Below are 26596 nucleotides of genomic sequence, written 5' to 3' on the forward strand. Positions count from 1 at the left end.
CCAGTCTCTGTGGGAAGATAGATTCCCAACTTTGATAACTGCCAGCTAGCAAACCCCGTTAACTTAATAGTATTTACACCGACCAACCTTCTGTAATTTTTCACTTCTCTGACTCTACTGAGCCCTGGCTCTCCCCCTCCCTCATTATCCCTTAAAACACCCAATTACTTTTGCACAAATTGGAATGGAGCTCAGCTTTCCCTCCTACTGTCAGTAGTTATCGAACAAAGTCTGTTTTCACTGCTTTAACTCAGGCTGTGTTTGTCCTTGACATTAACCATGGCTTAGTCTCACTGTTTGTATGGACAGCAATGAACCTAAAGTGACTTCCTGGTTTGGGACTGAGGGTCTTTCACCACACAGGGAAAACTAGAACAGGAGCTGGTTTGGGGGCAGCTGGTGGGGAGGAGGGAGGAGATTAGCGAGTGATAGGGCTAAGGAAGGTGTAATCAGAATAGAATAAATTTTTCTTCAGGCATGGCAGTTGTTGTGAGAAGGGATCATATAAGAGCACAAATGGGAAAGTCTGAAAGCAGATAGCACTCTGTTTCTCTCCAGTTTCCCCTCCCTTCCCTTCCTCTTCTCCCTCCCATCCTTCTTTCCTTCCTTTTCTTTCTTATCAAGTAATATATACATGTGGTATATATATGCAGTACAAAAGGTCTTAAGATGAAAAGCAACAGTCTCCTCACTTACTATCCCCTGTCCCTCTCCAGAAGCAACCCCTTTGAACTCTTTCGGCCGTTTTTTTGGTGGTCTCTATATCTAGATCTAGTGTGTATTTACCAACCAGTAGTCCTTCAGTTATCAATTCTAGACTTTATCTGTTGACGTCTTACTATGGTATATGAGAATTTATTTCCCTTACTACCAGTTTTAAACAAGTGAGGGGATGAGTGCGTGCACTAAAATCTCCGACGAATCCTTAGTCCCAGCAATAAAATAACTTTTATTGCGCGCTTACTATGTAGAAGACACAGTTGTAATCACTTTGGATGTATTAACTCATTAATTACAAGCTCGGTTACAGGGACTAATAAACAAACATTTAAAAAACAAAAAGACAAAGACAATGCTCCGCCTTCCCACCGAAAAACGCTAAGGGTAAAACAGCAGTTAAAAACAAACAAACAAAAAGGCACTTCGAGGCACTGCAATTGCAACCGTCTCCTTTAATTCTCCATGGCTGGCGGGTGGGGCCAGGCCGGCCCACAAGAAAAGCGCCTTCTGGCTGACAGTGCCCTACCCGGCCTGAGACTCAATGAGAGCCGGGACCACGTGACGGTGACAAGCGGCACTCTGTCTTGCTCGGCGTAGTCTCTATGGTATTCTTCCCAGCCCACCAGCCCCTTGGGTAGCGGCAGTCTCGTGACAGGCTCCGGGTTTACGGCAGGTGCCCACGTGATCTTGGTCAGCAGTCGAATGGCTGTGGTGAGGTACCTGGGCTCCTGAAGGGCGGGCGGTTAGGTCGTAACCTTAGCTGACGCCGGACTCTCCCGCGCGGCCAGTCTCGGGAACAACGAGCCAGTTGAGGCGTTCACCGCTTACAGCACGGGTGCCCTACAGCACGGGTCTGCTCTTTCTGCCGCCTCTGCCTTCGTCGTCCCCACCTCTTTGCGGGTGAAGTCACCTTTGGGTTTCGAGATCTTGGGGCCTGAGGTCCAAACTCGAGACGAACCCCCCCACCCATCCCTCTTTCTCTTTCATTCTCCGTCTCTTCCTTTGCACCACCGAAACACTTAGCCTTTGAGCTGGCCTGCTTACGGTGCCTTGAGGCCAAGTTCGAGGCGGTAAAGGTAACCGTGGGTAAAGCAGCCCCCCAGTGGACAAAGGCGGAGGCAAGAATAGCGCAGGCCTAAGGCCGCAGGCGATGAAAATAGGCGGCTGAGGGGGTGAACAAGGGAAAAAAAAGAAAAAGAGTACTGCGGATTTAGAAGGGCCCGGAAAGGACTTGTTGCACGATGGAAGAATCTGACTCGGAGAAAAAGATGGAGAAAGAGAATCCGGGGCCGAAAATGGATCCTCCCTTAGGGGAACCGGAAGGATCGCTTGGGTGGGTGAAGGGTATTATGTCAAACCTGGAGTGGGGGGCCTTCTAACTGAATAGAATATTGTGAATTAGAACACCACACCCATGATACATTGCTTCGATTTACCAGTAAGGTTGATTGGTATCCTGCTTTTGGTGACAGGATAAACTGGAAAGAAGACTGGTTGCTACCTGGGTAGAAACAACCTTTGGGACGGGCCTGATATCAGTCCGGGGGGGTGGGGGGTGTTCGAATGGAGGCAGTTCTGAGTTGCTTTGAATTATCAATAAAGGAGGTTTGACATCATTATGTTGAGGATAAGGAGTGGAGGAAGAGGGTTGGCATTTCCTGGGCAGAGATCAGTGGCTTGAGAGTGCTCTGTGTACCTGAATTTGAGACTTGTATTTTATATACTTTGTGCCTGTGATGAATGAAATATGACTTGGAAGGACAGCTGAAGAACTAAAGATAACTTGCAAATTTTAAAAATAGGAGGCTGACTTAAAAAAACTAGAGGACATTCAAATATGACAATATTGTTTGATTTGTTAAAGCACTTGTATATGTTGTTTTGATGAATTTTTTAAGATGAAAAATTGAGTCTTGAATTTTAATGGCCCATTTATTATTCCTAAATAAATCTTCCTAGGAGCTATCTCCTGAGCACGTAATTGGGGGATAGGGAGGTTGAACTCAGTTTTATAATTTAGGAAAATGAGGGCCTCTACTCAACTGAGGTCCCACACACAGCTGTACTCAGCTGTTGTACTAAACATGCTCTTTTGCACCTCCATATTTATGTATATTTCTTTCATTCTAATTTCTAAGGCAATTGGATCATGGAAACTCTGTCTTTTGGTTTATATCTGCAGGTGGGTGCTACCAAATACAGCCATGAAGAAAAAGGTAAGACATGTTAGGTACATCAAAAACATGAAGGTAAAGGTAAGAAGTTACTATTCAGAAAATGTATTTGTGGTATATATATACCATCTTTCTTGGACTGTTGTTGCAACCTTCTATGTGTTCTCCCTGACTTTTGTTTCCTTCTTTGCTAGATTTAATTTTTCTAATATATAAATTTAACTGAGTCATTCATATACTTAAGAACTTTTCGTAACTTCCCTAAGCCCATAGAATAAAATCCAAATGACTTCATCACATAGAATACCCTTTAAAAATCTGTTCCTGACTAAACCATCTACCACACCTATGTATCCTATCATGGCCATACAGAATCTGTTTCTTCTCCAAATTTAAAAATTAATTTGGATTTTGTGCAGGCCATATGTACATACTACACAGGCCTCTGTCTGCACATTTATGTTAAACTCAACTTAAATATTACCACTATATGGTCTTACATGAGTTCTTCAGATAGAATTGAACACTCCTTCCCTTGTGCTCTTAACACTCCTTCCAAGGTACTGTGCTCCACCTTGGGGTTTAGGCAGAATCGATAAGAGCACAGCTCTGGAACAAATTTCTAAACATTTTGGGCTTTCAGTTTCTTTGCTTGTAAAATGGTGATGATAATATTACCTATATCTTAGGATTGTTGTGAAGTTTAAATGAGCAGATGTATGTAGAGCACTTAGATTAGTACCTAACACACTTACCCTGGTAAGTCTTTCATAACCAATTGAGGTAAGATGTCTTAACAAAAGCAAATCACCATATCTAGCCTTAACTGCATCTAATAATTCAGTTATATAACTCCAGTTTGCTAAGGGAATGTTCTTGATGAGCCTGTCTGAAGTTGCTATCAATAAGGATGCCTAAAAATACAAGAGATTTCTACATGATGAAGAATAAAAACAAAACTTTTTTGTAACAACTTTAGACTGGCTCATCAGTAATATTTCCTTAGTGACATTTAGTTATATAGCTTAACAGCTAGATTAAAGTGAGCCTGTGTGCAGTATACTTTCATTAATACTCCCTATATTTGTAATTAGAAATTTTTATAAAATATCTTGGGATTGAAGATAGAACATGTACCCCCTTCACTGGAATAGCAAGGAAATTGGAACTGTATGTCATAAATTTTAAGTTTGAAAAGACTCTTAAAAGTCACCTTACCCAGTTCCCTCCTAGTGCAAGAATCTACAGCATCTTTGATAGGTGTTTTTCTGTCTTTGTTAAATGCTGACATTGACAAGAATGCTGTTCACCGTCCTAAGGCCACCCTTTCCATTGGACAATTCTTATTGTTAAAAACTTGCTTGTGTTATATCTTTGTTTTGATAGCTTTCACATTCTTTTGAAGAACATATTTTGAGCATCTATGTTAGGCACTGGAGATACAAAGGGGATTCTCTCTGCCATTCAGGAGCTCAGAGTCTTGTGAGATACAGACTGAAAAAAAAAAACACACACACGCAAAAAAACAGATAAGTGCAATGCATTATGGTCTTTGCAATACTATAAGAGTGCCATGGAAGGACAGAGATGAGACACGCCTAAGCCAACCTAGGGCATTGGGGTCATAGATGTTTCTTAAGGAGATGGTTACTGATCCAAGTCTTGAAGGATGAGTGGAGCTTAGCTGGAGGAAGAAAAGGGAATGGAAAGTTACAGGCAGAGAGTGTAGCATGAAACAAAGATATAGAGCAGCGCTCCCTGGAGATCTGGGAGCAGTCAAAGCTACTACAAGCAGTTCAGTTCAGTATGGCTGGACTCTAAAAATTCCAGCCCAGGAGGGTCAGAAGATGACGGCAAAGGAATAGATAAGGCAGATCAAGGAGAGTCTTACATGTAGTTTAAGGATGATCCTGTAGCCCATGGGACACTTTTGAAAAGAAAAAAACACAGAGTAATTAATGGGACAAAATCATGGAGGTATGTGGAAGGGATGAGATCAAGGGAAGTGGTGAAAATGTTGACCTTGAGCAGGAGGAAGAACTTTCAGTTATGCTGAAATTCCCTGCCAAGTAGTTCAGTGCATGAAACATTAGATTATGAGAGATCAGGGTTCAATTTCCTTTCAAGTTGGTATTTCTTTTACATAGTTCTGAAGATATGATAGTATATATTAATAGCATAATAAAATCACTGCAATTCTGTCACCAAGAGGATGTGTGACCCATGGCAGGTAAGTGCCTGGCCCCTGGAATTCTAAGTATCTCTGTATTCACCAATGATTGGGGAACTAGTTAGTTACGAGTATCTACACCAGGGTGTGGGTACTGTCACTCTAGTAAAACATCAAGTACAGGAGAGAAATAGATCCCTTTAGACTTGATTTGCTGAAGATTGCTAACTTCTTTCCTTCTTTTTGCCTACTTTGTCCTTAGGTCCTGCTGATGGGTAAAAGTGGGTCTGGTAAGACCAGCATGAGGTCTATTATATTTGCAAATTACATTGCCAGAGACACACGTCGCCTTGGTGCAACAAGTAAGATGTTTTATCTTATTGTAAAGTCAGGTGATCTTAACTATTATTAATCTGCATAACACACTTGGCTGAAGTAACTTGGGGATACAGAGGTTGAGAGATTTATTTTGGAGCATGTTTCCCTTTTTTTCATTCCTTTTCAGAGGAGTGTGGCCTAATTCTGATAACTATTGTTCGCTCTCTCGGAGAGTTTCTTTCCTTTCTTGGTTGCTTACCAAGTGGGATGCCCTTGTCCAACTTCTTTTTTATCCTGCTTTTTCTTAAACAAGCATAGGGACCCTTTTGTTTGTTCATTTTGGGTGGGGGGGGTTGTTTTTAACTGTTATTCTGTTATTATGTAAAGGGAAATTAACTGATAGGTGTTAACAAGCATAGCACTAAAATCTAAGATATTTTTAAGGCAGCGGTTAGTCCTAGTCTTCATTAAAAGGTAAATTGCTGGGGGCGAGGGGCTGTGGGAGGGAGGTTAATCTGTACTTTGCTGCTTCTCTTCTTGGATACAAATAGATGTTCTTACTGGAGTTCCAGCTCTGACTTGAGAAATGTTTCCTTGCCCTTTATGGTTTAAATATTAAATCTGGCTTCTTAGTATAGACTAGCTGGGCTGCCATGGCTTCCAATTCAGTGGATCTATGCTCCTGGGAGACCCCTTCTGTCTCTAGGCTGTAATGCCATTTCATTTTGCAGCATCCAAGCATTTCTGGATTCTGCCTTGGTCCTTGTCCTCTAGGTGACAAAAGGATTGCCCTACCTGGCTTTCAAAGATTCCTGATCTGAGTTTCTAGCATCTTGACTGTTTTTAGGGACAAGTCGCCCACTACTTCATAAGGTATCTCACTCTGGTTTCAGGAACAAAGCACATTTTTAAAACACCTTATGTTCCAGATCCTAGGATACAAAGGAGAAGGAAACCTCATTTCTGTTGTTAAAGTGCTTGGAGTGTAGCATAGACTCTCATAATTGGGGCAGCTTTAATGGTTAGAAAGCTATTTCTTAGCTATTTCTTAGTTACAGCCCCAAATCTATTTTCCTTTATTTCTATTAGTTAGTCCCCTTTCTCTTCTCTTGAGCCTCTATAAATATTTGAGTATGGTTAATGTCTCAATCTATCCTAGCTATCCGTTGCCTCCCAAATCTTAGCTTCCTTAAGTTAAACATCTCCAGTTCCTCCATCTGTTCCTCATTTGACATCATTTTAAGCATTTTTGAGAGACTTGTTTGAACGTGTCTACATTTTCCTTAAAGCTCTGAGACTTGAATGCAGATGTGGTCTGATCAAGGCAGAGTAGGACTATTACATCTCTTGTTCTGGACATCACACTGCTATTAGCACAGTCTAGCCCCTACTCTCCTTTTGTGGCGTGGCCTTTATTATACTGAGTCATACTAAAAATATGCAATTCCTTTTCACATAAATTGTTATTAAAATACACATCTTCCTTCTGATTCTTGTGCACTTAATATTTTGAACCTAAGAATAAATGCTTATCTCTATTAAATTATTCAGTTTTGTTTGTTTTAGCCTATGATATGTTCCTATACCCAGTGTTTGTTAACTGTGAAGTCCAGGACAAGTCACTGTCTCACTGGGCCTCAGTTTCCTTGTCCATAGACAAGGGGTTGGATTTGTTTTTGTTTTAGCTACTTATTCTCTCATCTGATATATTAGCTATCCTTCCTAGCTCCATGCAGTTTGTACATTTGAGAAGCATCTCATCTAGTTTTCATCTAAGTCATACATCAAAAATTTTGGTCAGGACAAGGTCCTGACCAAAGGCATGGTTTATCATGCCTGAGAGACTTCCTTCTAAAAAATACCTGTCTAAACTTCTCCTTGTCATGATTTGCCAGATTTTAATTTTTTTCTATTCTTCCAAGTTAAATATCTGGACCTAATAATCCTATGGTTTCAGTAGATTAAAGGAAGCTAATGTTTATTGTATGCTGCTTTATTTACTTTAGTCCTCATATTAACCCCATTTTAATAGATGAAGAAACGACGACCTAGAAGTTAAGCTCACCGAACTAGTAAGCGTTAGAGCTGGAATGTCAATCTATGCTCCTGCTCTATTCATTATGCCACAGCCACAATTCCTGGCAGACTTCTTTCTCTTTGTGTTTTAAATTCAGCACATTTTATTGAAGTACCTTTTTCTAGTCCAATTAATGTTTTTGTTTTTAGCTAATCAGCAGAGTTGATTTACTACCTTACGTCTATTGAGTAGTCTTGCAACTCAAATTTCAGAACTGTTCAAACTACTTAAAATAGCTTTGAAATAATCTAGCAGCAGCATTAAAAAGTTACAAACAGAATGTTGCAAATTATATGAACCCTATACATTAAAGCAAGCCGTTTATTCAACAAGTACTTTTCTGGATTTTCCTGTGTGCCAGGCACTGTGAATGGGGCAGGGCTCTTGCCCTTAAGGATATCTCAAGTGGAAACTTTATTGATAACACTTTGTTAGCAATTACTGTATTTCCTTAAAGGTAATAAAAGTATACTTTAAAAGATTATGTTGGCCTTAATGCTTTAGTGTATCGTTAGCTAGTTTGTCATTGATGAAGAAAGGTCTGGGTTCTAATGCTAAACTTATAGACTAATTAAAAAACATATAGTGCATTGATTTTTACTTGCTATTCGTTTTTATGCAGTTGCTGATTTTCTTTAAAAGTAGTAAAAGAGTACTTCTAAAATATTACATCACTTTTAATGTTTTAGTGTTTTTCTAGTTTGTTATTGCTTAAAAAGTCCAGTTTTATTTTGTTAAACTTAGAGCCTACTGTGTTTTGAAATTTGAAGTAAGGATACAGAATGGTGATATAATTAATTTATTAGAGGGCTGTTAAAATTTGTTTGTTGAAATAGGAAACTTGTCAATAAAAACATGATTATGAAGAATTTTAGTCTCAAACACTGTTGACGGCTCCAAGATTTCCTACCTTCTCAAAATTCTCTGTTCCCTTGGCTTTTATTTAATGCTTTATTACCCTGGTTTTCTTCCTTTATCTTTAACCATCCCTCCCCCTTTTTTTAAGGAAAAAAAATAATATTTTCTTCTTTCTGCCCCATAAGTGTATGTGATTCCCCAAAGCTTTGTTCTTGGTTCTTTTCAGTTGCTCTTATGACAGCAGGACAGGAAGACTAGGAGAACCAGAGGACCATGTAGGAGACATGAGATTAAAGAGGGAGGCAGAAAGTGGGGGTTAGATGATAAAGTGCCTTATAAGCCAAGTCATGTAGTTTGAACCGAGGGTAGAAGGCAGCCCCTAGAGAGTTTTAAATAGAAATGTAACATGATCAGATTTTATTATTTTTAATTTTAATTAAAAAAGTAATACTTGTGAAAAATTCAAATATTACAGAAGTGTAGAAAGTCTACTCCTTCCCTCATTCTCAAGCCTACTTCCTAGAGACAACCACCATTAGTAGTTTGGGGTTATCTTTCTGGCCTTTTTTTTTTTTCCTGAGTATATACAATCATATATATATACAGAGACATATTTTTTTTCTTTTTAAAGAAGAATGGAATAAAAATCTGCATTTTGGAGAGTTTATATCTGTAATATGGAGGATAGATTGGAAGGAGGCAAGAGTAGAAATAGGTTGACAAATTAGTAAACTATTTTAGTAGACCAGGTAAGAGATGATGGGGGCTTAACTTGGGTTAGGGCAGTAGTAGTGGATATGGTGACAAGAAAATGGATTTGGGATATATTTAAAAGGTAGCATCAGTGGGACTTGCTGATAGGTTTTGGAGGAAAGGTGGGGGAAAGAGTGCACTCAAGGATGAAACTAAGGTTTTAGCTTAGGCAACTGGTTAAATTCACTGAGAAGGAGAAGACCAAAAGAGGAATAGATTTTGTGGAAAGAATGGGGAGATGATGAGTTATTTTTGTATACATTGAGTTTGGGATACTTGTGGTTTATTCAACTGGAGATGTCCAATGTATGATTCAGAAAGGGAAGAGAGAAATCTGTATTAGAGATACATATTTATGAGTTATCAGTATCCAAATGGTAAATAAAATAATATGAATAGATTAGCTTGCCTAGGAAAAGTATATATAGAGAGAAGAGTAGGTGGCCAAAGATGGAATACTGAAGAACTCCAACATTTAAGGGACGGAAAGAAGAATAGGAGCCTGTGAAGGAGGATCTGCCAGAGAGGTTGTAGGTATGCTATCAGAGGCCAAGAGAAGAGAATTTTTTGAGAAGAGAGTAGTCAACAGTGTCATGCTGCAGAAAGTAAGACAAGGACTAAAAAGTCCACTGGATTTGGTAATGGGGCCATTGGTATGTGAGTAGAAACCAGATTTCTATCCCATGTGCTCCATATCTAAACAGTCACTGTATCCTGTCACTTCTTTTGTTATTGTCTTTCCCTTTCTCAGTAGCACTTTTTCCATTTTTTTTTAGTACTAGACCGTTTACATAGTCTTCAAATTAATAGCAGTTTGAGCACCTACTCTCTCGTAGACTCTGTTGGAAATACAAAGACATGTAAGATATGATTCCTTTTCCAAGGAGGGGGAAGTAAAGGGGAGAAGGGAAGTAGTTTGAGCACCTACTACGTGCCAGGCACTTTGTGTATAACTCCTTTAATCCTCACACTAATCCTGTGAGGTCAATAGTATGCTTCCCACCTTTTTTAATAGAAGAGGAAACTAATACTCAGAGGTTAAGTGACTCGCCCAAGGTCACACAGAGAGGTAAAGCTGGTATTTGAACTAAGAACTATTTGACTCCAATGCCCATGTTTTTTTTTTTTTAATAATGCTTTGCTGCTTGTGATCTAGTTTATGGGAAGATAAAATTGCACAAGTTAGATAGCAGTCAATTTAAGCAACAGCTTCATGTTAGTCATAGAAGAAACACCACTGTGTGATTGACTATTACATGAATCATAAAGATGATAATTGCTAGGCTTTGAAAAATTTCCAGGATAAGAATCTTCATTATTCCTCCTTGTGATTTTTGTGCCTGGCAGAGAGTAGATGCTTAATATGTTTAAATGAATTCAGAGGGAGTGATGACGGTAAGTGGGGGTGGCCAGGTAGGGCTTTTAGAGGAGGTGGGATTTAAGCTGGGTCTTAAAATATGAATCTAACTTTGAAAGAAAGGTGGGGATGACTTTCTAGGCAGATGGACAGAGTAGGCAAAGTATAGGGTGGCGAGGGAAGTGTAAGGCAGAGGTCGCAAACAGGCAGCCTATATGCTGGATAAGGCCTATAGATGTGTTTTGTTTTGCCTGTACAATGTTTTAGAAAATTTGGAATTAGTTATCAATATGTAAAAGTTTCCAAAAAAATCTGGATTCCTCCCTACTATTGAAAAATTTAGAGATCTGGTAATCCTAATCCCACGTTCCTGCTTGGCAAATGAGCTGGAGTTGAGTAACTGCCAACCACTCCATTGTCTCCTTGGGTGGACGTTTACTCTCCATACATGATCAACTTTGCTCTTGTACATTTACTGGCCTGGCCCCTGTTAGCAAGTTTGCGACCCCTGATGTAAGGTATTTTGGGGGTTGGGGAGATAGTGGGGTCTGGGAGGACTATGAATAAACCAAATTGGATTGGAGCAAAAGGCTTTGTTAATGTGAATCATTTGGAAGTATAAAGGTAGATTGGAAGCCAAATTTCTGAAGGACCTTGAATGCCCCCCTATAGGCATGGAGGAACCATTGAAAATTTTTTGAATGGGGAGTGACATGTTCAAAGTAGTGTTAAGAAGATGAACCTGACAGTAGTCTATAGGATGAAGTAAAGTAGGTAAGCCTTCCTGGTGGGAGGTAATTATGGAGCTATTGTAGTTGAGAAGATAAAGGCCTTCCTTAATGTTAGTGGCAGGTTGTAAAACAAGGAGTGGAATTGAGAGAGATGACAAAGGAATAGCAATGAATTGAATGTGGACAGAGGAGTCAAAAATGATCCCTCACAAAATGGGAAAATGGTAGGGTCATTAACCAAAATAATGAAATCAATAGAGGGAGCGAGTTTGGTTATGTTTTATGTTTGTTTTATATTTGGTTTTTGTTGTCATTTTTCAATTTTTAGTGGAGGGTGTTAGGGGAGGCAGGTGGGTCAGGGAAGAGCTATTAAATGGTATATGTCTCTGTCTTACATGTTGAAATTTTAACATTAGTATTATAATTGGAGTATTATAAACTGAGTATTATAAACTACTAAAAGTAAAATGACTTTATGAGAGCCAGTTCTGTAGCTCAGGGTAGTTTAGGTGCTCACCTTGCCACTAAACCACACTACTAAGCTGAAAAGCACCTTCTTGTGGCTTTGAGCATTTCACTCCACTTTGGTCCTTCTAAATTCCATGGGTTAGTGCTTTGCTTATTTTGAATTTCACCTCACATGCTACAATTACTAGATTTGGCATATTTGTCTTCCAGTTGATGTAGAACATTCTCACGTTCGATTTCTGGGAAACCTGGTATTGAACCTGTGGGACTGTGGTGGGTAAGTATCATCTGCTTACTTGTTTGTGAGGCCAATTGCAGTAATCATGGCATCTGATATATCAGCACAGAGAATATGCTTGAGGAACTATCATTTGTAATAGATACATTGGATAGAAATTACTTCAGAATTGGTGCTTGATTAAATAAAGATCTCTGACTTTTATGTAATTGTGAAAATGCCCTCTGTATGTGATGTGTTTTAGCAGCACTAACACAAGCTGATATCTGTAATATGGGATAGATTATCCCTCTCTTTTGCAGGTGAAGAAATTAGGTTTCTATCTCAGATGGCCTAACACCAGTGCTGAGCTGAGCTCTTAGCCATCACACCATACCACCTCATTCTTTGTTATTTCAATTATTATCTCCAGGCAGTCTAAGAACTATAGATCAGACCGGAGCACATATTCTCCAGCTGAGTTACCCACTGTTGGAGGAGTAGGAGACAGTTTTTCCTCTCATTGCCAAGTCACTTCCAGAATATCTTATCACAAATGCACATTCACTGTGCATGTGTGTGGGTATTACTCCCTACCCTATGGCCATTTGAATCTCCATGCTAAAGCAGCAGCACGTAGTGTACAGTGGTTAGGAGCCTAGGCTCTGGAGTTAGATTGGGGTTTGTATCTCAGCTTTGTTAGCTGTGTTCTTCTGATAGATCATTTAAACTCTCTGAGCCACAGTTTCTTCATCTGAACAATAGGGATAATGATGATACCAATTCATAGGGTTGTTTTGATGATTAAGTAAGATAATATATATATAAATGCATAGCAAACTGCCTCACAAAATAAACAGATATTGTTAGCTCAGTGTTTCCCAGCTCCTAGCATAGAGCCAACCGTGGAGTAGGTGTTCAGTGAGTATTTGTTGAAAGAATAACAAAATAGCCAAATATTCGATAAGAAAATGATTCCGTTACTGCTAGCAGATGGATCACTTAACAATTAACACCCTAGTAGCTCTCTCCATACAAATCCTTTCTCATTATTATTGCTTCCAATTCTGTAATCTGTGTCAAGAGATTGGTCCAAGTGCCTTGCTTTTAGGCGCTAAGATGTTGTCATTTTTACAGATAAGGCAGCTGAGGTCAAGTGAGATTATGAATCTCCTAAGGTCATACAGCTAATTAATAGCAAAGTGCAGGACTAGAAGCTAGGTTCCTGATTCTTTTTCATGACAAAACTCTACTGTTTTCTGCTAGGCAGCTGGTAATTGAGAACTTCTTGGGAAGCAGCACACAGCCTAAGGAGCAAAGAGCAACATTCTGCTAAAAAGTTATCTTGGAGTCATTTTCATATAGTTTACTAGTTAGTCATTCAATAAATATTCATTTAGCACCTACTCTATGGCAGGTGCTGTGCTAAAAGCTGGGAAACAATGGCAAACAGTAACAGACATGGTCCTTGCCTTCAAAGAACTTGCTGTCTAGGGAAGTGAATTGCCATTAATGAAAAACTCACACAAACAAGTGTGTAATATCACACTTGTGGTAAGTGTTAAAAATAAGAACAATGTATTGGTATAAGGACCTATGGTAACTGGTTTTGCCTAAGTCAGAGAGGACAGGGATAAATGTTTCTGTGATGAAGTATGAATTGAACTGAAATCTAAAGGGACAAGTAGGAGTTAATTAGATGTAGAGGTAGGAGGATAGCATGTGAGACAGAATGAACAGCATATATAAAGGCCCCTTGGTGGATAGACCACGGGCCACTAGAACTGAGGGAAGGTCAAAGTATATTTGGAAGACAAAGAGGGGGACAAATGGTGGTGCAGGGTGCCGCTCAGGAAGTAAGTAAGTGAGGCAGACTCATTTGCTATTATTTGCCCCCTAATTTGAAGCCTTAAGATTATCTTTCGCATTGATTAAGCCAACACAAATATATTGTAAGTAGGAGTGACTAAACTGAGACCTTGCTTACTACCTAGATTATTTTTTTCCTACTAGACAGGACACCTTCATGGAAAATTATTTCACTAGCCAACGAGACAACATCTTCCGAAATGTGGAGGTTCTGATTTATGTCTTTGATGTGGAGAGCCGAGAACTGGAAAAGGACATGCACTATTACCAGTCATGCCTGGAAGCCATTCTGCAGAACTCTCCAGATGCCAAAATTTTTTGCTTGGTGCACAAAATGGATCTGGTACAGGAGGATCAACGGGACCTGGTAAGAAGCAGAAAGGGTGGTGCACCAAATGGTTGACATGCTTTGTAAACTTCTTTTGTAGAAGTATAGGTAAATGTGTACCATTCTTTTTTCAGGAAAAAAAATATCAGCATAAGCTTTCAAAATAAAATTCTGTCATTTGTTTTTTAAAATGCTCATAAACAAATTTTCCATGGTAAGGGAAAGATAATATTCATTTAGCAAATAATTTCCACATTTAGGTAAGAAATCTGACCAGGTGATATCACTAAGCAGCCTTTATATATTTTTAAAATACGTTTGCTGCCCCTGTTTTACTGATCTTCAGAGCTGGCAGTTACTGTCAAGGCTAGAAGACCTACCAGGGGTGAGATGAAGTAAGGTCACAGCTGTCACTAGGTTGATCTAGGAAACTGGTATGCACCAATTCAAGTGCCAAGCACACTGTGTTAGGCTCAATGCCAAGTCCCTCATAACTGCACTGATACAGTATATTTCTCTTATTTTCTAGCATGGGAGTTAGTGCACATAAATTTAAACCAGAGAGAGAAGACACAGTAGAAAGGTCTAACTTCTAGCTAGCTATGAGACCCCAGGACTGGCAAGTCGTAAATATAGTCTAGCTTTAATTTGCTCAATATAAAATAAGAAGGTTGGATTTTAAAGTGTAAGCTGAAAGAGAAGGTCCTCTATTTCCAAGAGTAAAGCTGAGGAAAGCAGTTTTAGAATACAGGCATACCTTGGAGATATTACGAGTTTGGTTCCAGACCACCACAATAAAGCAAATATCACAATAAAGTGAATTACATGAACTTTTTGGTTTCCCAGTGCATATAAAAGGTATATTTACACTATACTGTAGTCTCTTTAGTGTGCAGTAGCATTATGTCTAAAAAAAACAATGTACATACCTCAATTAAAAAATAACTTATTGCGAGGCCGGCCCTGTGGCCTGGTGGTTAAGTTTGCAGGCTCCGCTTCGACAGCCTGGGTTCATGGTTTCGGATCCCAGGCGTGGATCTACACCACTCATCAGCCATACTGTAGTGGTGACTCACATATAAAGTAGAGTGAGATTGGCACAGATGTTAGCTCAGGACAAATCTTCCTCAGGAAAAAAAAAATACCCTATTGCTAAAAAATGCTAACCGTCATCTGAGCCTTCAGTGAGTCATAATCTTTTTGCTGGTGGAGGGTCTTATAAAAAAGGCAATGCCTGCAAAGTGTAATAAAGTGAAGTGCAATAAAATGAGGTATGCTGGTGATATAGAAGAATATAGTTCCTCTTTGGGTTGGAGCCTAGAAGTCTAACGATAGCCTTTATTTAACTAAAGGATATTTTGGTAATATCTGTGGTCAGGAATACTTTTTTTCCATAACTAGTTACAGGACTACCTCCAGTATCCAGCAATGGGTATGTTTTGATGTTTCTAGGTCAGCTTACAGGCTTTCAAAAAGCACTTGACAGGGTTCTGTATTTGACTCCAGAAACTACTTTTGAGTATCTAGTTTTTTTAGTTCCTTCTCCCTTTCTCTGTCTCACTAAGTATTAATTCTGTTTTAATTCAGCAGAAAATCCTGTATGTAGCTTGGGTCTTGAGATCGTGAGGGCTTTGTTATTGTTATTCTTGCTGTTGTTGTTTTGTTTTTTGTTTTGTTTCCTTTAAAAATCACTTCATGGGGCTGGCTCTATGGCCTAGTGGTTCAGTTTGGTGTGCTCCACTTCAGTGGCCCGGGTTTGCGGGTTCAGATCCCAGGCATGGAACTATACCACTCGTTGGCCATGCTGTGGCAGTGACCCACATATAAAATAGAGGAAGATTGGCACAGATGTTAGCTCAGGGCTAATCTTCCTCAGAAAAAAAAAAAATCACTCCATTCCCTGGCCCAATTTGTGATAGAAAAACCTAGAGGATTCCAATAAATGAGCTCCTTATGTATTTTTTAATTACTTCTAATTTTTAGTGATCAACTTATTGTTTTCTAAATGCTTGTATAAATATCCCCAAGGATCATTAATATTCTGTGAGATTTTAAGCTTAATTAAGAAAAATATGAGCTGGCCCTGATGGCCTAGTGGTTAAAATTCGGCACGCTCTGCTTCAGTGGCCCAGGTTTGGTTCCTGGGCACAGAACCACACCACCCATCTGTCAGTAGCCATGCTGTCGCAGCGGCTCACATAGAAGAACTAGAAGGACTTACAACTAGAATATACAACTATGTGCTGGGGCTTTGGGGAGAAAACAAGAAAGAGAGGAAGATTGGCAACAGATGTTAGCTCAGGGCATATCTTTCCCAGCAAAGAAAAAAAGAAAAGAAAAGTATACTGTATTTCATTAGAGATTCAGACTTGGAAGTTTTAAACTAAAAATGGCTAGGATGCTTCCCTAACTATCAATTTCAAGCAATATAGATGTCTCCTTCTATGTGTGTGTGTATTAGTCAGGGTTCTTTAGAGCAATAGAACCAATAAGATGTGTGTGTGTATATTTGTATCTATATATAGATTGATTGATTTTAAGGAATTAACTCATACGATTGTGGAGGCTGGCAAGTGCAAAATCTGCAGGGCAGGCTGTCAGGAAAGAGTTGATGTTATAGCTCTAGTCAGAAGACAGTCTGGAGTAGAATTCCCTCTTCCTGGGGGATGGCAGTCTTTTTCTCTTAAGGCCTTCAACTGATTGCATAAAGCCCACCCACATGATGGAGAGGAATCTGCTTTACTCAATCTACTGATTTAAACATTAGTTTATCTAAAATATATCTTCACAGCAACATCTGAACTGGTGTTTGACCAAATGTACCGTGGCCTAGCCAGGTTGATACATAAAATTAACCATCACAGTATATACACACACTCACTACAGACTCACTCAGTCATGGAAAATATCTGTGTATATATATTTGTATAAATAGATATTTCTCTATATGGATAGATATTTGTGTGTGTGTGGGGGGGTGTTATATCTATATAGCCAAATAAATACAGTCCATACAGAAATAACATATATGAGTGTATACATGTGTGTGTGTGAGAGAGAAAGATATCTGCAAAGGTTAAAGTATTTTTATTACAAAATCTTGATATGGGTATAGCGATCTTTAAAATGACCCAGGTTGGTAAGACTCCTCTGTGTGGTAAATTTTACTTTTCAACATAGTGCTGTCAGTGAGTACTCAACACAAGCAGCATGGGCCTGAAGAATTATAGTAGCTGTTGCACTTTTAGACCTGACCTGAAATCATTCCTGCCATCCCAGTTTATGAAGTAATGTTCACACTGAAAAATTCCTCTGAGGAAAGAGGAAATGCTCCTGTTTAAAATATGCTGAAATAAGTGCATCTTAGATTTTGCAGTGAAAGAGGAGAGCTGTTGTATGCTAATCAGTATGTTGGACTTTTTAATTCAGATTTTTAAAGAGCGAGAAGAAGATCTGAGGCGTTTGTCTCGCCCATTGGAATGTTCTTGTTTCCGAACATCTATCTGGGATGAAACTCTTTATAAGGTGTGTATGTTTCCCTGAGTTCCCTCATTTTAAGAGCACAAAAAAAGCTAGAAGGGTATTATCAAAACTAAAAGATTTTGAACTCTTTCATAGCCATCTAGATGTGTTGAACTAAAAAACGAAATAATCGACAATAAATTGTTTGAAAAATATCAAACTTAACCTTAAGAGATTTTGGTTTTGATCTTAGATTGGGTCGACATACCTACCAAATCACAATGAATTAGCCAGTTTGGTCATGATCAATTTGGTACTGATCTTTGTGACATCAGAAGTTTCACTGGCCATCATCCATTTTGACCTGTTGTGGTCTCAATGCTGATTGGAGCCTTGTCTAATATTCAGGTACCTCTATAGGATATAAGCTATTATGCCTAAGTTTGGATGGCAATAGAAGAACAATATTTAGAGGAGAGATTGAAGAAAGGAGTCTTAGAATGAGACATATTATGCCTGAAGTATGGTAGCTTCAACTTTCATGCCAAATTGGAAACTAGCGTTTTTTCAACCAGAAAGATTGTTCCCATTGCTGGAATGGATACCACACTGCTTGTAGTAGTTGTAGAGGTTATAATAGCTGTGTTATGGATGAAGCTAAGATTACCTTATTGGCACATAGGCTCCTTATCCTGCTTCCTCCCTTCTCCTGATCTATGATTTGAAAGACTGGCTCCTTTTGGGTCCTCCTATGGTCAGACCTTTCCTTCAGACTGCTTCTGGTATCCATTGACAAGTCTGACTCTGGGTGGGAAAGCATCCTTCTCCATCACTGGTAGCTACAGCCTCAGTATCAACTGCATCTGACAAGTATCTACAACCAGAAACACAGAAACCTGACTTGCCAAGGAGAAAAACAGTTGGACTTTAAAAATAGCCATTGATTTATTTTTTTAACTAATTCATTTTTTTCCCCAATATTATGTTGACCCAGCCTCACTCTAATAACAGATCATTTTGAGATGCCTGTCTAGGAAATACTGTTCTAGATTAATTTGGGCCGAATTTCTCTCAAAGCCTTATTCCCATAGAACAGGTAACCGTGAATAAGGATGGACATGACGCACTGATAAGAACCAACTGCGGTGTGAAGGATGGCAATACATAACACGACCAAAGACAATTGGCTAATCACAACACTGCTGTGAGTGACAATGTCTCTGCTGTGGTTAGCTTTGGTGCCTTCTCCAAGGTAAATTCAGCAGTGACATTAACACCGACCTGGGAACTTGGAACCCGAACCCCCATGCCTAAGTAATAAAACTAATTGGAACAGAGACATGACACTACTATCTCTTACATCCATGTTGCATAGAGCTGACTTAAATTTTTATATTAAGTTCTATTCTACAAGCACTCATTTCGTATCTGCTTGATGCTGTTGGACACACAAAAAGACAAAGACCAGGTTCCTGCCCTCTAGTAGGGGAGAGAAGAACATTGTACACCTTACCAGACAAACTGGAATGAGATTGAAGGAAGTATTATAATGGGAATTCAAATAAATGAGCCTTAAGAGAATAGAGGGAGGGTATGGTTAATTTCAACTCGTTACATTGGTCATACTCCTCTGGATGAAGTCAGTTTTAGGCAAACACACAGTGGACCATTTTTAATTCAATTGGATCAGTAATTTATACAGCTGACAATAAGCCTTTTGGAATGATAATGCCACTAATTTCTCTTGTAATTTCTCTTGTATGTTATCCTATTGAGAGGAGGGGCCATTTGTCCATGTGGCTCTGATATTTTCACAAAATTGATTCTTGGATGTATGTTAAATATAGCATTATTAGATTCTGATCTTAGAGCAATCTACACTATTGGACTTAAATATTTGTTGAGTGGCTTGGTTAAAAGCTTTTTAGCCCAGTAGATCAGAGTTTTCAACTTTTCCTAAGGCAACATGATAGAATTAAATTATTTGTTTATTTTTAATTATCAATGAAAAGAAGTTTCTTCAGCATTTTACAAAATGTAAATAAATGTAAAATGTAAAAAAAAATCCAACTGAAGGATAAAAATCAAATATTAGCTTCATTTTCTCATTTTATTTGTTATATCGTATTTATTATCAGTATTTGTTTTAGATGCAATTATCACCATATTTTGCTGTCCATATGTTTTAGTATGCTTACTCATTTTCACAGCTCTGGGACTGGCTACCTGTTAGTAATATTACACTGTGCTTCTGTTCTGTTAGGCTTGGTCCAGCATTGTTTATCAACTGATTCCCAATGTTCAGCAGCTGGAAATGAACTTAAGGAATTTTGCTGAAATTATCGAGGCTGATGAAGTGCTTCTCTTTGAGAGAGCTACTTTTCTGGTGAGAACTTTCTGCTCTGCACATGTACTTCACACTTACCTTCTTCTACTCAGCAACAGAGAACAACATGTTGCCATTTTCAAGAAGCACCCTTTTGCCTCTTGTTGTTACTTCAGCATGCATAGCCTTATTTATAAAGTAGTGTTGTCAGCAAGTGACCTGAAAGAAAGTCCTTTGGTGTGTAGCTCTTTAGTAGTTAGTAAAACTTAGATTTTTGCAGGTATGCCTTAGTAGAGTTTAGATTATTTCTTCTAATAATTGTTCATTTGTGTTAAAGAATTCCTATTTCCTATTGACTTTTATTATGAAATGAGGGGTATTTTCCTTTTGAGAAAACTCACATCCCACTCCTTTCTCCAAAAGACTGAGTTAAAAACTTTTAACATGGAAGAGATATAACGGTCAACTCAGTAACATAGCTAAGAGGTCAGATGGAGAGGTGGAAGGAGTCAGAGGCTTGTTGGTATTTTTATTTTTCTTATAAATTCAACTTAACAACTATGTTAGACCCTACTGTATGTATGGCCCTGAGGCAGGATGCAAAAACCAATATTTATAAGTAAAATTTCTAAATAACAGTAATAGAAACTAATTTGAGATGTCACAAAGCACTGCATAAGTAATTGCTGATCACCTTAGTAAATGTAACTCTAAGAGCAGCTCACAGTAAACAATTTGTTTCTGAGCTCTACCAATGCTTGATGATTTTAGATGCATTTCTTAATCTCTCTGAGCTTGGTTCCCCTTCTATAAAATGGAGATAATGATATCTATATCATAGGTTTGTTGTGTGGATTAAAATGGGACAAGGTAAGGTTAAGCCCTAGCACAAAGCTTAGCATGTAACTATTATTATATATTTATTAAATGTTGCTATTAATGTTAATTAAACATTGGTTCCTTTTTCTATTATAGCAACAGAGGGCAGAGAATGCAGAGTGCAATTTTTCCTCCTTCCTTTGTGAAAACATTATTTGTAAATGTAAACATATTTGCAGGTAATCCTTCCTGCTAGCTGGTACAGCTGAGACAAGGAGTCCTAATCAGAGTGTCTTTCTGTCTTAGCCTATTGCCAGGGGTCACTTGCTTGGAATTATGCTACCCTGAGTCGTCTTTTTTCCTGCTAATGTGAATAGCAACAAGCAAATGAACTATTCTGTCTGTCTTGATATACATGTCATGGCAGAATCCTGTTTCAGCAGTATTCCTCTGCCACATCCACCACACGTGATCATAGGGGTTAACCTAATATAAGCTGCTTATTCTTCACTAAGAGCCACAGGTGGCTTTTGGTTATAGGTTTCTCTTGAAGACCAAATTTAGGTGTGATTGACCATTTTCACTGAGGGGGTTGAAGTCAAGCACGGGGAACCTGTTCCACCATTGATCTAGGAATTATATTTTGAAAGTTTCACATGGTTTCAGGGAATTGCCCTGTGTATTTTCTTCTGATGAGTGACTCAGTTTTCCTTCCTACTAGAAGCTTTACATCTGTATATTCAGCCTATAGGAAATACTTGTGTGGTTTTATTAAAATCTGAAAGTGTTAGGGGAAGTGTTTTCAGCTGGCGTGGGTGTCCATCCTGAATACATTCATTTATAAATAGTAAATCCTCAGAGGTTGGATCATTTAGTTAAGATTTTTAAATACAATACCAAAAGCTACTTTGTTATAGCCTTCATTAAAATTAACATCAAGTACACCTCAAGAACAGCTAAGAATTTTTTTTTCCTTTTTGATTTGTACTTATTTTTAATCAAAGACTATCCTGTGAAATATTGAAATAAGATGAATATTTAATGATTAAAGTAAGTGAGAAAGAACAACAGTGAACCAAAATAGATAATACTTAAATGGTATGATAAAATAATAACCAAATGGTACTGGATGGGTCATCCTTAGGGATGTTGAAATTATGCAAAATGTTGGCAGGATATAGGACAGAGGAAAAGAGACAGTAAGCCAGGTGCCAAGATTACCCTGAAAAATCAGGGTGACCAAGAGACTGACAGGTGTCTGCCTTGAGGAGTAGCAAGTGTGATATGACTATGCTGTACTGATGTAAAGGGCATTGCTCTTTTTTATAGGTGATTTCTCACTATCAGTGTAAAGAGCAGCGTGATGCTCACAGATTTGAAAAAATCAGCAACATTATTAAGCAGTTTAAGCTGAGCTGCAGGTAAGAGATGTTGTGTGATCTATTTATCCCTGGAAAAAAATTATTGTCATTTTTGCGAGGTTCAAATAACTATAGTGGACTGCACTTCTATATTCAGAATAGTTCCTTTAATTGAAAAGAAAGCTAAACTCTAAGGGAGCCTATGGTTGACTTAGGTGAAAGTCACTGTTCTTTAATGCAAACTCAACTGATACAGAAGAAGCGTGTGAAAAATATCTAAGCAGAGTACCCTTTCAAGATGTTTCATACTATTTGGGAATAAATAAGCAGAAAATGTCCAAGAGACTTTTGAAAAAGAAGAAAGAAGGAGAATTTACCCTACCAAATTCTAAGATTTTCTATAAAACTACAGTAATTAAAATAGTGAGGTACTGATTCAGGAAAGGTACAAAATAGAGAGTCTAGAAATGTCTAATCATGTTGTCTGAGCTTTAACTAAATACAATTTGAATCTTAGCATTGTGAATATAGGAAGAAGGAATGGCTGAACATCATAATTTAGTAAAGATTTGATAATCAAAATTCTTATCCTGGGACAACTTTGATGCCCAGACAATAGAATAGGTATAAGTTTACTCCTTTTATGCCTTAGCACACTTTGAGATTTTCTGGCATGTTTATGCTAACATTTTTAAGAAGAAATAGCAAATGACATTCAAATATAATTACCTTGTTTGTTTTCAAAGAAATGGGATCATTTCTTAAATTTCAATGTAACTAAGATTCAAAAGATATAATTATTAATCTCAATGATAGAGAAATTTCAACTTAAATATTAAATATTCTTAAATTTTAGAGAAACTTTTTATAACATGATTTTTTTTGTGTGTGAGGAAGATCAGCCCTGAGCTAACATCCATGCTAATCCTCCTCTTTTTGCTGAGGAAGACTGGCTTTGAGGTAACATCTACTGCCAATCCTCCTCCTTTTCTTTTTCCCCCAAAGCCCCAGTAGATAGTTATATGTCATAGTTGCACATCCTTCTAGTTGCTGTATGTGGGACATGGCCTCAGCATGGCCAGAGAAGCGGTGCGTCGGTGCGCGCCCAGGATCTGAACCTGGGCCGCCAGTAGCGGAGCGCGCGCACTTAACTGCTAAGCCACGGGGCTGGCCCTATAACATGATTTTTAACATGGATTTAGGTCTAAGCCCACTTTCCTTTCAATATTAAGTCCTAACCCACTTTCAAAGTCACTTTCCAAAACATGTTAAATTCAGCATTAGAGTTTCCTTGGAAAAACAAAGAAGGGTTAGTCATTAATGAAATGGTGAATTGAGGTATAATGCTATGAAAATGTTTAACATAAAAGATAAGAATTTCTTATATTGCTATTATTTTATGTTTACTCACTTTTCTCCTTTCTCCTATAGCAAGCTGGCTGCCTCTTTCCAGAGCATGGAAGTCAGGAACTCTAACTTTGCTGCTTTCATTGACATCTTTACATCCAACACATATGTGATGGTTGTGATGTCTGATCCATCCATTCGTAAGTTTAAACTTAGCTGACATAGGTTCAGAGCCACATATTCTTTAAACTAATTGCTCTAGAGGTAGTACTTTATTAGATACTGAAAAGCTATTTTGTAGTGGGGATGGTTGCACAACAGTGTGAATCTACTTAATGCCACTGACTTGTATGTTTAAAAATGGCTAAAATGGTAAATTTCTTGTTATGTATATTTTACCACAATAAAAAAAACTATTTTAGTACCAGTGGTAAATAGTTTTTTATTTAATAGACTTATACTTTGAAGCTTAAAAATAATTTAGACTCTAGAGTATTATGTGTTCTTCATGGGAACTTCAAAAATCAAGTTACTAAATCTAGGGATTTTAAAGAAAAGAGAACCAAAATGTATGATTTATGCTCCATATGATATGGATTTTTACAAGACTAGCCAATCTAAGCTCAGACCTATTAAATGTTGAACCATTTTATATGTCATTGTATATTTCAAAGTATCATATTCCCATATTTGTGTTATGGGCATAAAGGGAGATATTTGGTGCTTTCATGCCATAATAGCCATATTCATTACAACCATTGAAATAAAGGTTCTAGCAGTATTTCCAGGATGTTCCCAGAAGTTTAAATTATCTCTGATCCACTGGCTTTTCCTACCTTAGGTTAATATTAAAATACAACATAAGCTGATGGATTTTATACTATTTGCCCCAAACCAAAAGATTTTGAAAATTTATTTTGGAAATTTTGTGTTTAGAATATAAACAAATCTTCTACTTATTCAGAAAAATTAAACTCTGGTTAACTTGGGACCTCCTATTTCTGTATGTTCTCTGTGTCATATGTTGTTGAGGGATTTGGCTCTCTTCTGTTTATTTGTTTTTACTAGTCAGACATTCCTTTGACTTCCCATACTTATTCTGTTGGGTATTTCCCCCACCTCTACCCTCAGCTTCCGCAGCTACTCTGATCAACATCCGCAATGCCAGGAAACACTTTGAAAAGCTGGAAAGAGTGGATGGACCAAAGCAGTGTCTTCTCATGCACTAAACATTGCCAAATGTTGTTTCAGAAAAAAAATAGAAATACTGTTTATTAATTAATCTTAATGTTATATTCGTATATGTAGGCTCTGAAATGTTGTTATGCTTACCACTTCTGTATTTCTTCCCTGCTCCCCAGTCTTGACATTTAACCTTGAATGCTATTACTCAAATAGCCAGTGGGGAATTAGAAGATGAGCTGTCCATGAAGTTGGTGTGACATAAAAGTAGGTGATATGTAAGTTTTCTGATAACAAGGTTCTAATAGTGTAAGTGTTCTGATAACCTGGTTCCAATAGTTGTGTATGCCAAAGCCTTTCCCAACATTGTCTCATATTCCTTATAAGATAGTAACCTATAAGTTTGGTATATTACTGTTTTCTCAGCATGCTTTAAAAATAATCCTTAACTTCAATTGTAAATAAACTTTTGCTGTTAGGGATTTCAGTGTCTGTTTTTCTTTTCCTGGTTTCTTCAACTTTTCCCTAGAAAAGAGCAAGTGAATTTCACAGTTATCCTAGGGGAAGGGGACCTGCTGGTTGGAAAATAGTACAAATTAAAGTTAGATGAGTAGGATGGAGCCAGATTATAGCCTTAAATCTAGGCAGAAGAATTTAGATATAATGCCATAGGAAATAGGAAACCATTGTAGGCTTATGAGGAGGGAAATTATGTGAAAGGAATTTTGAAAGAAAATTAACCTAGACTATATGGGCTGACTGATGGCAGTTGGGGAAGATGTGGGAGTAATCCAGGCCTGAGGTATGTTGAAAGTCTGTTCCAGGATGCAACTGGAGAAGGAATAGGGAGGGAAAAATAGATAGAATTTATGAAATGTAGGTCTTTCTTTGAGGTCTGAGAATGGTTAATTTTATATATTCCATAACACCTAATGGGATCTGCCTTCATTGTGCTAGTCACGTAGTATTAAAACTTTTTTCAAGCTGGAAATTGTATTTGACTTTATCCCCTAAGGAAAAGATGAAGCATTGTGAACTGGGAGAAATGGAACTTGACAACACTAACTAGAATTACTCAAAGCCTTGACTTTTTCAGTTTCCACAGATAGGATAATAGAACACAAAAGCATTTAGGGAATCTACAGTACAGTAAACTCATCTCATTTTTCATGTCTCTATGTCATGAGAAGACTTCCTCCAGACCATCAGAACCTTACCTTCCCCCATCTTATGGCCTCCAGTTGAGAGAGAGATTTTTCACTGAGCGGCAAAGAACATGTTGTTTTTTAGGTCGCCTACATTATGTAGATTAAAAATCTCAAGTCTTTAAAGAAACTCTTGGGACTAATTTTATCAACAGTTGTATTAATCTGCTGCAGAAGGAGACTTGTTTTTAAATTATTTTGTTGAGGTCATATTGGCTTAAACATTGTGTAAATTTCAGGTATACATTAACATATATCAGTTTCTGTATAGACTGCATCATGTTCACCACCAATAGTCTAGTTTTTATCTGTCACCATAAATATGTGCCCCTTTAGCCCTTTTGCCTTCTTTCCACCCCCTTTTCCTCAGGTAACTACTAATCTGTTCTATGTATCTACGTGTTTGTTTATCTTCCTCATATGAATGAAATCATATGGTATTTGTCTTTGTCTGACTTATTTCACTTAGCATAATACCCTCAAGGTCCATCCATGTTGTTGCAAATGGCATGATTTTCTCTTTTTTATGGCTGAGTAGTATTCTGTTGTATATATATATACCACATCTTCATCCATTCATCTGTTGATGGGCACTTGGGTTGCTTCCACATCTTCGCTATTGTGAATAATGCTCGATGAACCTAGGGATGCATAAATCTTTTTGAATTATTAATTTCATGCTCTTTGGATAAATACCCAGAAGTGGAATAGGTGGATCATATGATATTTCTATTTTTAATTTTTTGAGAGATCTCCATCATGTTTTCCATAGTGACTACACCAGTTTGCATTCCCACCAGCAGTGTACGAGGGTTCCCTTTTCTCCACGTTCTCTCCAACATTGTTATTTTTTG

At 38.0% G+C, this 26596-nt stretch overlaps 1 protein-coding gene across 2 annotated transcripts; it reads left to right on the plus strand.

The window, feature by feature from the left end:
* Window positions 1-1387: 1387 nt before the first annotated feature.
* RRAGB (Ras related GTP binding B) lies at window positions 1388-25939 on the plus strand. Of its 2 annotated transcripts, XM_058535970.1 has the most exons (11): window positions 1388-2053; window positions 2903-2936; window positions 5327-5426; window positions 9847-9930; window positions 11837-11903; window positions 13857-14079; window positions 17470-17565; window positions 19766-19888; window positions 21977-22068; window positions 23440-23555; window positions 24487-25939. In XM_058535970.1, exons 1-11 carry the CDS (start codon window positions 1962-1964, stop codon window positions 24582-24584), a joined length of 1125 nt encoding a protein of 374 aa, XP_058391953.1. In that variant the 5' UTR covers window positions 1388-1961; the 3' UTR covers window positions 24585-25939. The 2 variants fall into 2 exon arrangements, with proteins under 2 accessions (XP_058391953.1, XP_058391954.1); XM_058535971.1 differs by lacking the exon at window positions 9847-9930 and having other exon boundaries at window positions 1389-2053.
* Window positions 25940-26596: the final 657 nt, after the last annotated feature.

Source organism: Diceros bicornis, chromosome X, assembly GCF_020826845.1.
Source record: "Diceros bicornis minor isolate mBicDic1 chromosome X, mDicBic1.mat.cur, whole genome shotgun sequence".
NCBI classification, from domain to species: Eukaryota; Metazoa; Chordata; class Mammalia; order Perissodactyla; family Rhinocerotidae; genus Diceros; species Diceros bicornis.